This window comes from Oreochromis niloticus, linkage group LG3 (genome assembly GCF_001858045.2).
Source record: "Oreochromis niloticus isolate F11D_XX linkage group LG3, O_niloticus_UMD_NMBU, whole genome shotgun sequence".
Taxonomy (NCBI): Eukaryota; Metazoa; Chordata; class Actinopteri; order Cichliformes; family Cichlidae; genus Oreochromis; species Oreochromis niloticus.
In genome coordinates this window covers 49,243,688-49,259,998 of record NC_031967.2, presented here as the reverse complement: position 1 = coordinate 49,259,998, position 16,311 = coordinate 49,243,688, and the positions used below count along the sequence as shown (strand labels likewise).

Sequence of the window (16,311 nt, the reverse complement as noted above, 5' to 3'; positions counted from 1 at the left end):
TTGCTTCTGTCCCCTCCTCAAGTCTCATACCAGTACTCTTCGCTGTCATTTGTAAGAGTTTTAATGTTGGGGGATGATCATGTTGGTGTTCTTTTGTTTGTTGTGTTACATGAATTATTTTCCCATTGGATTTATGCACAACTTTACAATTAACAACTCATTTAAAGTGAAATATTACTGCTTTATATTCAAGGAACTGCAATCTGTTTGGAACAATACAAAGAGAAACTGCATCTGAAACAAAGAAAAAAGAAAGCTTGAGTTTAGAGTGCTAATCTTAAGCAGCATTTAAAAGTTATTTCCTACAAACAGATATAACAACTTTGTTGAAAGTGCACCAGCAGTCATTCATATCACATGTTATGTACATGTGTCTACTAAAACTGCAGTGCTGTATTGAAATAATGAACTAGTAAAATATATATTTTTTAAGTGTATCAAAAACTCATATATTGATTAATCATCACAGGACAAGGTTCACAAAAATCACAAAAAAACAACAACAACTCTTCTTCTGAATTGCTCTCTACTCCAAAATGCTTAATGATATTCATATAGACAAGTAAAGAGCTGGGACTCACCTTTCTGTTTCTGTATACCCAGAAGATTTACTACAACTTTGTGAAGTTGGATCCTTTACACATGTATAAGACATGAATGTAGCAGCTGGCCAGAGACCACACCCACGTCACACACTTGTTGACTTTTACCGATATGAGTAAATATATCATCACATCTTATAACAGGACCTGTGTCTTAAGGTTAAAACAAACAAAAATATCATATTTCAACAACATTTATTACTTTTTTTCATCAAGTGGAAAGTACTCACATAGATGCACAGAGCTCTGACGTCCATGGTGTCTTGCTGCAGACTGACAACGGCAGCGTTAACTGAAGTGTAACAGCAGTGAACAGAGGTATTTTCTAGCTAATAAATGCATGTTAACATAAAATATTTTTAGGACTTTTAGGACAATGCAATGCAATAATCAAGTTTTATAAAATAACTCTCCAAAAAAGCTGAGTTAACTCACTGTTTCAGTTCACCATCCTTGGCCAGAACAACAAACTGGTTCAGAGTTATGCTCTGTTTGGTGCAACTTGTATGCTGGTTCATGTTTCCCACCTTCACATGTTATCTCTTCACATCTCAGTTTGGTGTACTATGTACATCACTGAGAACTTGTTCTTGTTTTTGATGCCTCAGGGTTTGTCTTGGGAATGGAGAAACATGGTGCTGGTTTTAAAAAAAATGCTAAGTGACTTAATCTTACAAAAGAAAAAAAAACCGTTGAGATAAAATGTGAAATATTTTGCATTAGGCTAATAACAAGCCTTCATCATTCTTAGCAATCCATCTAATACAGGAAACTGAGGTTATAGTTCACATGGGCACATACAAATGGGACAAACTACAAACTGTTTCCTCTGATGTTTTTGAATTCCAGTGTAACACTGCTAGTAGAATCAGAGTTTAGTAAGTAATAATAATAATAAAAAACCTGTCTTTTCATAGATCGTCAGATATGCAACTGGTATAGTATTGTTAGGGATTGTTTCTTACCACACTTTGGACCCTTAAGTATAATTAATTAGTCATTTGAATGGCACAGCCTGTGTGAGTATTGTTCCTGATCATGCCTATCCATTTACATTCATTTGATGGCTGCTTCCAACAGGATAACAGACCATGTCATTAAGTTCAAATCATGTCCAACTGTTTTCTTGCACATGATAATTTTTTGATTGTACTCAGATGACCTCTAGAGTCACCATGTCTCAATCCAGCGGAGCATCTTTGGGATGTGGCAACTGTGTGATGCTTTTCATGTCAATATGGAACAAAGTCTAGTGCAATGTTTGTTTGAATTGATAAAGAGGTCAGTAAGTGTTTATGTGTTCAGTATTTTAGCATCTTTGACAGTCTTCATTGCAGTCAAACTCTGCCATCTGTAGTGCATCATAAAACATTACAACATTTATTTTCTTCAGGCACTGAAAGGTTACATGTAGTTTGACACCAAGCCAGCGGTGGCAAAAGTACAGACATTCTGTAGTTAAGCAGACATACAGATACTTGTGTATCTATAAAATGACACAGTTATTCAACTTGAATAACTGGCTTGATGAGATGTATAACAAGAATCTGAAACACACTCAACCAAGATAGTAAAAACTACCTTCTAAAGTTTCTACCAGACATTTATGTGCCAAGCTAAGTGAACCTCATGTTATATTGCAATAAAATTATATTAGTACAATGGTGTACAAACTACAAACTTTACTTCAGTCTAATTTTTTTTAATCATTTAGGTTCAACATAATGTATGTATGTATAACTTGTATATATCTTTTTGTAAAACACCTGTGTTACTATGTATATAGTGACATTATTGTGTATTACACACATTCCCTAAATTGGTACCCTTAAACATATGTCTATGTTTAAGGATACATACATATGTCTATTTTAGCTTCTTCTCCTATCCTTAAACAATTTGAATATAAATCTACATGCTGCCAGTGGAGATGGAGATGCCAAACTCTGTTTGACAATAAAGATCTATTCTATTTTATTCAGAGAAAAAACAATGACTTTTTTGTAAGAACCCCCCCCCAATCCCCCTCTATTTTCTGTTACTTTTATTTTAGATTTCATTTTCATTTCATTTCATTTTTTCATTTTATTTATTTATTTCACACTTGGTACAATAGTTCAAACAAACCAACCACACTTTCTATCAATAAAACACTACAACCATGTGTGAAAAGGACACATGGCAGATAAAGGGACACCTAAAAATGAGGAAAGTCAGGGGTTAAATTGGGATTTCACAGGTGGGGATCCCTAAATAAGGTTATATTGGCTCAGCGTTGGGAGTAGAATAACAACTCACAACATCGTTTTAGTATGTGCAATACAGGAGATTATCCTCTCTTCACTACAGGCTGTGATCAGCTGACCTGTGTTGACCCTGGTCTGAGGTTTACTTCTGTTTGTGAATTTGCACAAATGAATGTCAGTAGTTTCATGAGCTAACGTGGCTGATTTGCACCATTTACACTGGCAGTTCAGCATTTATGCTGTCTTTATACTAGACAGTATAAACTGTGTCGCTCATTTATGCTGCTGAAACAACACTTAGTATTTGAAACTAGTTTTAATGTTCAGTTTTTTTATCAAAGGGGACAAAGACAAACTTATGCTGCTTTAAATAAATCTTGTAATCATTTAATATTCATCATTTCAACTATCACTGTGATTTATTAACATACGCATAAAAAAACATATCATCACGAAGCCCAGAGTAAAGATTTGACTCATGCAGCAGTCACTACTATTAACAGGTTGAGTAAAACAACAACAACAACAAAAAAACATCATCACAAGTTCCCCGTATAGCTGTAGAGATTTTTTTTTTATTTTTTCAGGTGAGATTGAAGCTAAAAAGAAGAAAAAAAAGAAAACAAAACACTATCCAGCAATCTGCATATAGTGTGTGTATTTTTGTAATATATTTGTAATTAATTGTGAATTTAATTCATTTTTATTTTTTTAGGTATTTATATCTCTAAATAATAGACACATAATATGACACATAACACACTTTTTTACAATATTTACTTCCACATTTCTTATATCGTTATGTAACTTAATTTAAAACAGAGTCATGGCATGAGGAGAGGAAATTTTGCTAAAGCAATTAATGTTAAAAATCTTATTTAGCCTCTCAAAGTATAAACTACTGTAACCTACTGAGGCCAAGCCCACAGGAGTTGAGAGCTGCGGTCCTCGCTCAGCAGCTGACTTCTACTTTTGTTTGCTCAGATGGTGTGAAAGCAGAATTTCAGATCAGGTGGCAGCATGAAACCAGACACCTCATGTCTGGGTACTAGACAACACTTAAACTCAGTTAAAGTCGTTCTCAGTATCAAACTTGGCAGTTATATTTTATTTGCTCACCACAAACTCAGTGTGTCTGTTTTGGAAAAAAGTAATGTGACACTTTGACGTTAGCGGTTGACCACAGTGGGGGTCTTTGAAAGCTGCAGCAGCTCTTTTACTGTAATAGCATTCATACATGTGTGAAAATGGAAAGAAGATCGAACAAGGTGATTAAACTTATTTAGAAGTTGATTCACTGTATACACTTGTAACCACATGGAAGTGGTAAGTATCTATTTCTGAACAAACAAAACTGGTAACGGTTACAGACAGCAATGTACAACTTGATTAATAAAAACAAAACAATATGTAATAAAATTTGGTCACTTCTTTGTTTTTACTCTCACTCAGATGTGATTATGTTTTCAGTCATCTCTCTCTGCAACCTGTAAGACACACAAAAAGGTGCAGAAGAAAAAATTAAAAAACAGGATTGGAAAAAAAGAAATACTTTAATGGTGCATATTACACACTGATGATGACTTTATAGAATAGTTTCCAAAAAAAAAAAAAAAAAACCCAGAACATTCTGTGTAAAACAGTTTTCCTGTGTTGTAAAATCTGATTTTTTACATACACAAATCTAGGAGTGAGTGAATGAGTGGTATGTATAAAAAATATAAATCTTCCATATACTTTTAGATCTCTATAATCCATCACAGATTGTGTGAATGCAGCACATAACACATCCCTGTCCCCAGTCTTACTTACTTATTTACTGTAGAATAGAAGGGATCCTCTGCTATGGGTTGGCTGGGACCTGCTGAGGGCATCTCTGTGCTTGTTCCTGATTCTGCTTTGACAACAGATGGAATTAAATCAGTTGGCATCCAAAATACTTTACATAATAAAACATTTATTTGTTGAAGATCATTTAAAATTATTTGCTGATGTTTCAGTGCCATCATGGAAATTCCTTTGAATCACAACTAGTCTTACCTTGTAGGTGAGTGTCACCATGGCCTAAGCTGTAGTAAATAGGTCTTGAGGGTGATGCAACTTCATCTTGTTTTGGAGAGGGACAATGGGAGTGAGGGGAACAATAACCACAATGATCCCTGTCTGTTATTCTATAAGCTTAACTTTTAGGAAAATCTGACATTCAGGGTTAGAAAAGAAAATCTGTGTCACTCCAACATCAGCCCATTATGTAAAGGGTGCTAATCGAACACTGAGCTAACAAAAACCTTAACTTTCCAAATGAGTTTCTGCTGTCTGTCTGATAATTCTGATTTGACCACAAGAATATCAGCTTCTCTTAAGAGTTTCTTAGTATTGTTTTTATTGTGCTAAGCTAAGATATTATACTTTACAGTTCTGATCTATATGTTTTACATTTACTGTACAACATATACTGTACATATATACTTTCAGACAATTTTATGCTGTGTAAGAACCAGCGCGGCCTAAAGGTCCATCAGGCTAGAATGAAATGTTTGGAGCGGGAGAGTGAGGTGCAACGCACAGGTCCCGAACCTGGTGAGACGCAGGAGGAGCCCGGCCCGGAGGCACCCCACAGAGCCCAGTCCCTCCACGCACCGGACTCTTCCAATCCAAGCAGTGTAGTTCCACAACAGCGGATTAAGTGGCCCCCAGCCAGCAGCCGGAGCGAGTGGCAGAAGTTTGATGAGGATGTTTCCAACATTATACAAGCTGTGGCCAAAAGAGATGCTGACAGCAGGCTTAAAACAATGACCACCATCATAGTCAGCTATGCCTCAGAAAGGTTTGGCCTGACTGAGAAGGGTAATAACAAGACCCCTTACACCATGAACCGCAGGGCCATGAAGATTCATCGACTGCGCCAGGAGCTTAGGAGCCTTAAGAAGCAGTTTAAGGAGGCTGATGCGGAGGAGAAGCAAGCTTTAGAGGAACTGCATAACATCTTGCGGAAGAAGCTGATTACCCTCCGAAGAGCAGAATGGCACAGGAGGCGGGGAAGAGAGAGAGCCAGGAAACGTGCAGCTTTTATTGCTGATCCCTTTCGCTTTTCCAAACAATTGCTTGGGGTTAAGCGAAGCGGCCAGTTGGAGTGCTCAGCAGAGGAGGTGAATAACTTCCTTCATGAGACCATGAGTGACCCACTGAGGGAACAAGACTTGGGACCAAACAAAGCTCTCATCAACCCTGCCCCACCATCAGTAGAGTTCAAGTTGACAGAGCCAAGTTTGAAGGAGGTGTGTGAGGTCATCAAGGCAGCCCGCTCAGCATCCTCCCCAGGTCCCAGTGGCGTACCGTACCTTGTTTATAAGCGCTGCCCAGAGCTCCTTCGCCACCTGTGGAAGATCTTAAAGGTGATATGGCGGAGAGGGAGAGTCGCTGATCAGTGGAGGTACGCAGAGGGAGTCTGGATTCCCAAAGAAGAGGACTCGAAAAACATAAACCAGTTTCGGAGCATCTCGCTACTGAGCGTGGAGGGTAAGGTGTTTTTTAGCGTTGTCTCCCGGAGATTGACCGAGTTTCTCCTTAGAAACAATTATATTGATCCATCAGTTCAGAAGGGGGGGATCCCAGGTGTCCCTGGTTGCCTAGAGCACACTGGTGTAGTTACACACCTTATAAGAGAAGCCCATGAGAACAGAGGCGACCTAGCTGTATTGTGGCTGGACCTGACTAATGCGTATGGGTCGATGCCACACAAATTGGTTGAGCATGCTTTACACCTCCACTATGTCCCCAGCAAGATCAAGGACCTGGTCCTGGACTATTACAGCAATTTCAGGCTTAGGGTCACTTCTGGGGCAGTTACTTCAGGCTGGCACCGCCTCGGGAAAGGTATAATAACAGGCTGCACCATCTCAGTTACGCTCTTTGCCCTTGCAATGAACATGGTGGTAAAGGCTGCGGAGGTGGAGTGCAGAGGGCCACTAACAAGGTCAGGTGTTCGTCAGCCCCCTATCAGAGCCTATATGGATGACCTCACCATTACAACATCATCAGTCCCAGGGTGTAGGTGGATCTTGCAAGGTCTTGAGAGACTCATCTCATGGGCAAGGATGAGTTTTAAACCGTCCAAGTCAAGATCGATGGTACTGAAGAAGGGCAAGGTGACAGACAAGTTCCGGTTCTCAATCTCAGGAACCATTATTCCATCCATAACAGAACAACCAGTCAAGAGCTTGGGGAAACTCTTTGACTCCAGCCTGAAAGACTCTACTGCCATTCAGAAGGCAAATGAGGAGCTGGGAGCGTGGCTCATTAAGGTGGATAAGTCCGGCCTGCCTGGAAGATTTAAAGCCTGGATCTACCAGCATTCCATCCTGCCCCGAATCCTGTGGCCCTTGCTTGTCTATACAGTTCCAATAACTACTGTGGAATCCCTGGAAAGGAAGATAAGTGGCTTTCTTCGTAAGTGGCTGGGACTTCCCCGCAGTCTCACCAGCGCTGCCTTGTATGGGGCAAGCAACAGCTTGCAGTTACCCTTCAGTGGCCTCACAGAAGAGTTCAAGGTGGCTCGCACACGAGAAGCCCTACAGTACAGAGATTCTAAAGACTGCAAGGTGGCATCGGCAGGTATTGAGGTAAGGACAGGAAGAAAGTGGAAGGCTGAGAAAGCAGTTGAGGTGGCAGAGTCACGCCTAAGGCAGAAAGCACTGGTGGGGGTCTTAGCAACAGGGGGAGCAGGCTTGGGGTACTTCTCAAAGGCCCAGGTCAGCAGGGCACAGGGAAAGGAGAGACACCAGCTACTCCAGGAAGAGGTCCGAGCAGGTGTGGAGGAGGAGCGAGTAAGTAGAGCTGTAGGCCTTAAGCAGCAGGGAGCATGGACAAGGTGGGAGAGCACCTTGCAGCGCAAGGTCACCTGGGCAAACATCATGCAGGCAGACTTCCACCGGATCCGATTCCTAGTGCAGGCAGTATACGACACTCTGCCAAGCCCAGCAAACCTCCATCTGTGGGGGAAGAGCGAGACACCTGTCTGTCCCCTGTGCTCTGGAAGAGGGACCCTAGAACACCTCCTTAGCAGCTGCCCAAGGGCCCTGGCCGATGGTCGGTATCGTTGGCGGCACGACCAGGTGCTCAGAGTAGTTGCTGAAAAGATTGCCTCAGGAATCAGCACCAGCAAGCATCATCATGCTCCGAGGAAGGCAATTTCTTTCATTAAGGCTGGAGAGAAACCCCAGGCGCGCCCACATTTAACAACCGGCCTCCTCAACACAGCCTCTGATTGGCAGCTACAGGCTGACCTGGGTAAGCAGCTAAAGTTCCCTCAGAACATTGCAAAAACATCCCTCCGGCCAGACATGATAATTATTTCTGAGGCCTCAAAACAGCTGATCATGCTGGAACTTACAGTGCCCTGGGAAGAGCGGATCGAGGAGGCCAATGAAAGGAAACGAGGAAAGTACCAGGAACTAGTGCAGGAGTGTAGGGGAAGGGGCTGGAAGACTTTCTATGAGCCCATAGAAGTGGGTTGTAGGGGCTTTGCAGCACGATCACTCTGCAAAGTCCTAGGCCGGCTGGGCATGGCTGGGGTAGCCAAGAAGAGGGCCATCCAGGCTGTAAGTGAAGCGGCAGAGAAAGCCACAAGGTGGCTGTGGATCAAGAGGGCTGATCCGTGGGTAGCTACTGGTACGCAAGTCGGGGCCTGATCACCCCCGGCTGGGTCACCTGGGCGAGGGTGTATGATGTTGTGAGACCCGAAACACCTGAGGACCCCAGGATACATCACTGAAGATGCGTACCAGTGCATCCAGGAGATGTGTCTTTATAGTATTTATTTATAATCAAATATTTATGGATGATCAAATGGTAAAATTCTTGATTGCATCCTGCATTTTTTGTCCTTCATTTAAATACTTTGTGAGACAATTAATGCTAATTCACGGAATATTATTGTTTAAAAGAGAAACAAATTGTGTTCAATGTAAAGTTAATTTTAAAACTGAATGCATGTCTGAACTTGTACGTCATGTAATTATTTCGAGCTGTCTGAGATACATTACGTGTTTAAAAGAGCTGCTGTAAAATTGTGGTTTGCATTTGAGCTGGACGTTTTGAAAAATTATCACTCCCATCTATACATTTATGAATATTACATACATGTCTAACCAACCTACAGACAACACCACATGAGTAAACAGAGGCTAAACCTTTTTTCACAGTCTTAATTTTGTGATATTGTTGCTCCATAAAATACCTCCTCTCTTCCTGATTTTTCTTACAAAAGCATATGTTGCTCCTCCTGCATCCACTGTGCCTGCCTCTAAAAAAAACAAATAAAAGAAGAGAAACATGTTAAACAGGCACAGATAGTTTCTCAGTTTAAGCTCACAGTTTGAGTTCACTTTTATGTAAAATCTTTGGATGATAAATTTTAAAATGCATCTGTCTGACTGACAATAATTTTGCAGATTTTATGCTACTACTACTACTACTAATTTCCATTACCTCTCTTCCAGTAACCTTTGCCAAAGTGATACAGTCCTACTGCCACCAACAGAGCACTGACTAAAATGGTGGCAACGATCCAAGGTGTGGCAGCAGAGGAGGAATTAGTCATGTCTGGTTTGAAAGCACAGACATGTTTAAATGAGACAAGAATGGTAAATCATCAAAGGTTAATTATAGTTTCTTTGTTATGACATTTAAAAATCTTACTAATCAACTTAAAAGCTTCTAAAACGCGATGGAAATGTTGGCACACCAGTTTTAGTTGTTTAAATCTGCAACTTAGGTTTGATCACTGGAAACTTGTCGGTAGTTTAAATACGCTAATACAAACAGATTTAACAGATTTAACTTTGCATGAAGAACATTTAATATCATTGAGATCACCTTATTTTAAAACCTTATTTTCAAACATCTCAGTGTCTCACCTGTGACTTTCAGCCAGCTCTTTGGTGATTCTCCAACTCCTGAGATGCTACACTTGTAAAGTCCTTCATCTGACTTTGAAACTCTGCGGATGACAATGTTTCCTATGGAGCTTCTATGGATCTGACGTCCGTCTTTGTAGAAATCAGCTGTGAAGTTGATTGAGAAAGCTGTTTTGTTTCTGCAGCTCAGAGTCACAGTTTCTTCCATTAACACAGGAACAGCAGGACTCTCCAGGATCACAGGACCAGCTAAATGATATGCAATAGATAGTTATATATTATATTCAATCAATATTTTTCAGAAAATAATGTTGATGAAAATATACCAGTGACAGAGAGGATGATAATGTTGCTTCTTGTCCCTTCTCCAGTCTCATACCAGTACTCTCCACTGTCTTCTGTATAAACATTTTTAATCGTGCAGGATGATCCTGTTGGTGTTCTCTCATTTGATATGTTACATGATTTTATTTTCCCTTTGAATTTCTGCACAACTTCACAATAATCGACACCTTCACAGTGAAATGTTACTGTTTCGTATTCAAAGAACTGTAATCTGTTTGGAACAACACGAAGAGAAACTGCATCTGAAACACAGAAAAACAAAATACTCACTTTAGACTATTAAACCAACATACTACACTCATTTATTTATTGAATAAAAAATAAATAAATGAAGCAAAAATATCACAAAAAATCTAACTATTTCCTATAAATTAGTTGCTTTTCCAAAATGTGAACTAAAGTTGATATATATGATAATTCTCACCAACTTTCTCATCCTGTACGTCCAGCAGAATCATGATGCTTATCACTGAAGAAAGATAAAAGAGCTACTCAGTTACTAAAATATGTATAATTACTAAAATAACCACATCTAATATGGAGTCCACAAAAATACATTAGCCTACTGTAATAACCTAAATGTATTAATGATGTAGAAATAGAGAAAGTACTCACACAGTCTGATGCAGAGAGCACTGATCTCCATGTCGTCTTGATGTAGACGAAAAACTTAACAGTAGTGAGCACAGGTGTCACTTTGCTACTAAAAGCAATTCAATAATCTAGTTTTAGTAAAGCTGTTTCCAAATAAGCTGAGTGTCTTCTGTGTCAAGTCAAGCCTCGCTGTTTCAGTTCACTGTCAGTGGGCGGAACAACAAACCAGTTCAGACTAATGCTGTATTTGATGCAGCTTGTTGACTGGTTCCTGTTTCCTGTGCTCAGTTTGGTGAACGGTGCAGAAACACATCACAAAAATAGTGAACATTTGAAGCCTCTTGGAGGGTTAGCCCAGGCACTCAGAAAATCACCAAAATCATTGAAGCCACTCAGTCACAGGGCATTTAATATTGCTATAGATAAATAAATGCTATTCTGGATCTGTGCATGTATCAATACACATCTGTTTAAGATTTGTTGTTCCTATGACAATGACCATTGAAAACTTCACTTTAATGTAGTGTAACTTTTGAACAGACGTGTTGGCTACAGATCCAAAATCCCCAAGTTTGTGGGGTGGACCCCTAAAAACAAACTAGACTGGTCCCTGAATACAGATGAACTACTTTATAATATCTTTAACCAACAAAACCAACAACAAACACATCAGTACTGGAATTCTCTTCTCTTTCTCTGATTTAAAACAGAGAGACACAGAAATTCATTCGGCCCTGCAGCCATCAGCCTTTTTAGTTTTCATACAAATCGCGGATGAGCTGTATCAGACTTTCCTTTGATAAATAAAGTTCTTTTTCTTCTCCTTAATGTTATTATTATTGTTATGTTTATTCGTCTTTGGGATATTACTCTCCTCTTGCACCACATCTGAAAGGTGTTCTATTGGACTGAGATCTGGTGACCATGAAGACCATTTTAATACAATTGACATTGAAACCAGTGTGAGAAGATTTGAGCTCTTGTAAGAAACCATCACAAGATGGGTACACTGTGATCGTAAAGTGTAAAGTTCTTCAAAAGTTCTTCAAAAGTTCTTCAAAAGTTATTTCTCTGGCAACCTCAAATAAAAAGATGACAACAATTTCATAAATAATTATTAAGAACTTTCACAGTTAAAGCACTTGACCATAGATTTAAAAGTTCACTCTTACTCTTAGTTTTTTAACTTTAACTTTACATTTCATGTTTGAGTGAACAAATAACTGCAGTCGTGACACCTATAAGGACTTTTATAACTGTTTGCAAGCATGTGAGACAGAGGAAGCAGCTTTCCAAATGCAAATAAGTTCTTCAGAGCAGAAAGCAGTGTGGGCTTTTGTCTTTCAATGGGCATTTTCATGCTTCATGTTTGTACTTTTGATCACATATGCTGGTGTGGCTGGTGACATTATAACCAAGGATAAATCACTGAAATACAACAAATGCACTCTCCCTCTGAAAACAGCAAGGTTTGCAGATTGCTAAAATTTATTGTGAAACATTTACAAATTGTAGTTTGTGGGGCGATTAAAATCACTCACAACCTCAACTTGATCTCAAGTTAGCTGCACCATTAAAATTACTGCATAACAGCCAATTTAAAAGAATAATAAAAAAAAAACACCTGAAAAGCATGATTTAAAGTTATCTACTGTCCAGCCCAACATGTGGTTGCCTTGCATTACAAACGCAATTATTTAAGTATATGATAAAATCTCTGTTTTATGTATTTATTATTTTTAGCATATAAAATACAATCAGATAAAAGTGAGACTTCTCACTTCTGTCCACAAAAACAAACACAAATGAAAGTATCTTACTAGACAAGTAGCAATACTTTAACTTTGCAGATGTTTGTCAGAATTATGGTGGTTGTCGTAAAAATGTTTCTACATATATGACTTTTATTTTGTTTTTTATTGTTTTAACTTCTTAAAGATGTCACAGCACATCATACACCCGCTGCTAAAAGTTTAAAAATACAGCATGCAAAATACTTCATTGAGTATCCAGATGAATCATGATGTGATATTAACTCTAGCTTTGATTTTTCTATTTTTCATCAGTGCCTGAATCATTTTCTTTTGTGTCACAGTGACATTTATAGTTGGGCAACCATTAGTTAGCTGTAGCTCCGAGTTTCCCAAAGTGAAGAAGTCCCACAAAAAGCAGCAGCAGAGCCACCATCATCAGAGTGAAGACATTTCGTAAGATGAGGTAAATATGACAGCTGGGCTCTGAGGAGTGGTCTGTCTCAGTCTCTGTGTGATGGGCTGCAGAGATGATAGAAATTACTTTGTGAGACACAGTGGACTTTCAATGTGTTAAATGCATTTTGTATAAAGTTTGGATAAAACAATATTCAATACACTGTTGCTGAATTGACCGACTGACTGATTGAATATGACTGTCTCTGCTCTGGTTAAATATCCCAAAAAGGTTGATTCTGTTCATCTGGATGTAACTTTTTAAATGGGAGAAATGTTTCGTCAGTCATCCAAGTGACTTCTTCCTTCTTCTGGCTAATTATGTACTATCCTCATTTATAATATATCCATATATGATATATGTGACATATGATTATTTAAACAAAAGACTACTTTAGTTAAGGTGGCAGAGACAGCCAAAATCCCAGACTTGTTGCTTTACAGTAGTCATCCACCTTATTGTCAAAGTCACAGAATCTGAGACCATCTTTAAAATATAGTCCGTGTAGATGTGTACTGTCCGCTTACATTTTTGCACTATAGCAATTGTTAATAAAATGTAATTATGCAGATTTTGTCACATGAAAAAAAATGAATGGTTACAAGATTTTCACCCCTGTTTAAAGACAAAGTGGTGTACATAAGAACATTTGGCCTGCAGTGTAGGTAAATTGTTGGTAACATGGTTTTCACCATGAGTTTGTCTGACAGCATCTTTAGATCTTGAATTTTTACTGTATTGATGGAATTTTTGTGTAATGTGGACATTAAACATTGCTGTTTGTCACCTGTGACACTGAGCCAGCTCTCCGGTGACTGTCCACCTCCTGAGAAGTTGCACTTGTAAAGTCCCTCATCTGACTTTGAAACTCTGTGGATTATCATGTCTTCTGTGGCGCTGCTGTGAACATGAGCTCCATCTTTATAAAAATTAGAGGTGAAGTTGGAGGAAGCAGTTTTGTTTCTGCAGCGAAGAGTCACAGCTTCACCCTCCATCACAGGAACAGCAGGACTCTCCAGGATCACAGATCCAGCTGAATGACAAGAATCTGAGATGTAGTTGCTGTGAAATTTATTTCTTAAATATATATATAAAATATAAATATATTTTATATATATATAATATATACTATATTATATATATATATATATATATATATATATATATATAGATAGATAGATAGATAGATAGATATAATATATAAAATATACTAATTTGAAAAAAATTGTTGTCCCGGTGCAAACTTACCAGTAACAGTGATGTTGATGCTGTCGCTTCTGTTTGCTCCTTTAGTCTCACACCAGCGCTCTCCACTGTCATCTGGATACACGCTTTTTATTATGCACAATGATCCTGCTTTTCCCTGGTTGGTGTGACTGCATGAGTTTATTTTCCCTTTGGAATTATGTACAACTTCCCAATAAACAGCATCCTCACAGTAAAATATCACTGATTCATATTCAAAGAACTGCAGTCTGTTTGGAACCATACGAAGAGAAACTGCATCTGTGAAAAAGACAAAAAAGAAAGTTTCAGACTTGTAATAAAAGTACTGTTTGTTAAACAATGAGAAAACATCACTTGAGTAAATAAAAGCAAAATTACATGTTCACTAAAAATACTTTTTTTTCCTACTATTCATACATTCATTGTCTGCTCCGACAAACACAAAACCATGAACAGTGTTCAGATCAATGAGGAAACTTCTGACACTCACCAACTTTTTGATCATGTGCACACAGCAGGATCATGAGGTTCATCACTGAAGAGACTAAAAGAGCTACAGGTTACAAATATTCTGTTGATTCCTACAGCTGCTGATGAATGTATTTTAACATCTTATAAGTTGTACAACAAATTTGTAAAGACAAATTAATTATTAAATCTTTGGCATTTAATAATTACTATTATTTAATGGTGGCCATAATGATTAATAAATAAGCTGATAATTATTTTTCATGTGGAAATAGACACTTACACAGTCTGATGTACGGAGCTGTGACATCCATGATGCTGTGCTGCTGACTGTGTGGACAACTGACAGTCAGCATAGGGTGTTCTACTGTGTGGTTTCTTTCTGCAGCTAAAGCGATGCTAAACAAAAATAGTTTTCAAAAAAGCTGTGTTGCATTCAAGTTACCCACAGATCAGGAGAAAAATACAGACTGATGCTTTCAATGCAACTTGCAGTCATGTATAATTTCTCATGGTCACCTTCATACTTTGATGTACTAGCATGTTAATATACATTTAATAACATTAAACTCTATCAAAACTGAAAAAATAAAAAATGTAATATTGACTATCTGATGGCTTCATTATTTACTACAGATCATTTAAAAATATTATTATTAATTTTTACCAATAATTTAATTAAAGATCAGAGAGCTGCCTTTTTAACAGTTAATTCTAAGCTGTTATTTAAAATCCATCAATAATATTGTCACGACTGCCTCACCTCCTATCACAGTTTTTCAAATATAGATTGTTAATATTTTGTAGAAAAAAAACAGCATTGTAACAAGTAGTATTTATCCATCAGAAGGTTGTTCACCTGTTTCTTTACTTGTAAAATGATTTGACCCAGTGAAACTCTTGACATTTTACCTGCATCTTAGCAGTCTTTCAGTCTGTTGATCCCTCTGTGGTCACCATAATCAAGATTTCATTGATGTGATGTGTAATAAAGAGGAGGAATGCAGGCAGGGGAGGGAGGTTTATTGTAAATAACAGAAAACAAGGCAGGGATGGCAAAAACAGAACTAAAGGTAAACTGAACTGGGAAAAACTAAAACTAAACAGCAAACCTGAACACGAAGGGGTGCAGAGCAAAAGTAACATGAAGGAGGTGATGAGCAGTACGGAGACAGTTTCACAGGCGGACCAGTAACGAGCACACGAGTTCACAGAACATAAATACACACAAAGGGACACTGGGAAATCACACATAGGTGGAAGAAACTGGACTTGATGAACCTCATGATACAGGGGAAACACTAACACCACGGACGTATGTCTGTGAAGGTTCTCAGTCATCCAGGTCATCATAGTCAAAGGAACTTGGAAAGAAAAGCGTCTGGACTTCTTTAAGTTGCTTGAAGACGTTTCACCTCTCATCCGAGAAGCTTCTTCAGTTTTAAGGTCAAATGGAGGAATTTTCAGTTTCACTAGCAGGTCTTTAGCTTATTTGACATGTAGAATGTGTCAAAAAGGGGGGATTTTGTGTTTAAGTTGAAATAAGGGGCATTTTCCTACAGGAAGCGTTTAGAGTCATGATTGACATGCCATTGATCAATCAGCTGAAAGGAAGAAAAATAGGGTCAAAATTCATACTTGGAACTTGGAACTTTATTGCAGTTTCACACGTATTTTATGTCCACACACAAATCTTTTTTACAC

At 38.4% G+C, this 16,311-nt stretch overlaps 2 protein-coding genes across 2 annotated transcripts; one reads left to right on the top strand and one right to left on the bottom strand.

Annotated features, from left to right (window-relative positions):
- The first annotated feature begins 5,640 nt into the window (after positions 1–5,640).
- Positions 5,641–8,545, top strand: LOC109194244 (uncharacterized). Its single transcript, XM_025903083.1, has one exon. It carries the CDS (start codon positions 5,641–5,643, stop codon positions 8,536–8,538), a length of 2,898 nt encoding a protein of 965 aa, XP_025758868.1. The 3' UTR covers positions 8,539–8,545.
- Positions 8,546–12,483: 3,938 nt separating this feature from the next.
- LOC112845960 (low affinity immunoglobulin gamma Fc region receptor II) lies at positions 12,484–14,921 on the bottom strand. The gene is made up of 4 exons (XM_025905130.1): positions 14,891–14,921; positions 14,161–14,418; positions 13,700–13,945; positions 12,484–12,965 (listed from the first exon to the last, which is right to left on the bottom strand). The coding sequence occupies exons 1-4, from the start codon at positions 14,919–14,921 to the stop codon at positions 12,823–12,825; spliced, it is 678 nt and encodes a 225-aa protein (XP_025760915.1). The 3' UTR covers positions 12,484–12,822.
- Between the last annotated feature and the right edge of the window lie 1,390 nt (positions 14,922–16,311).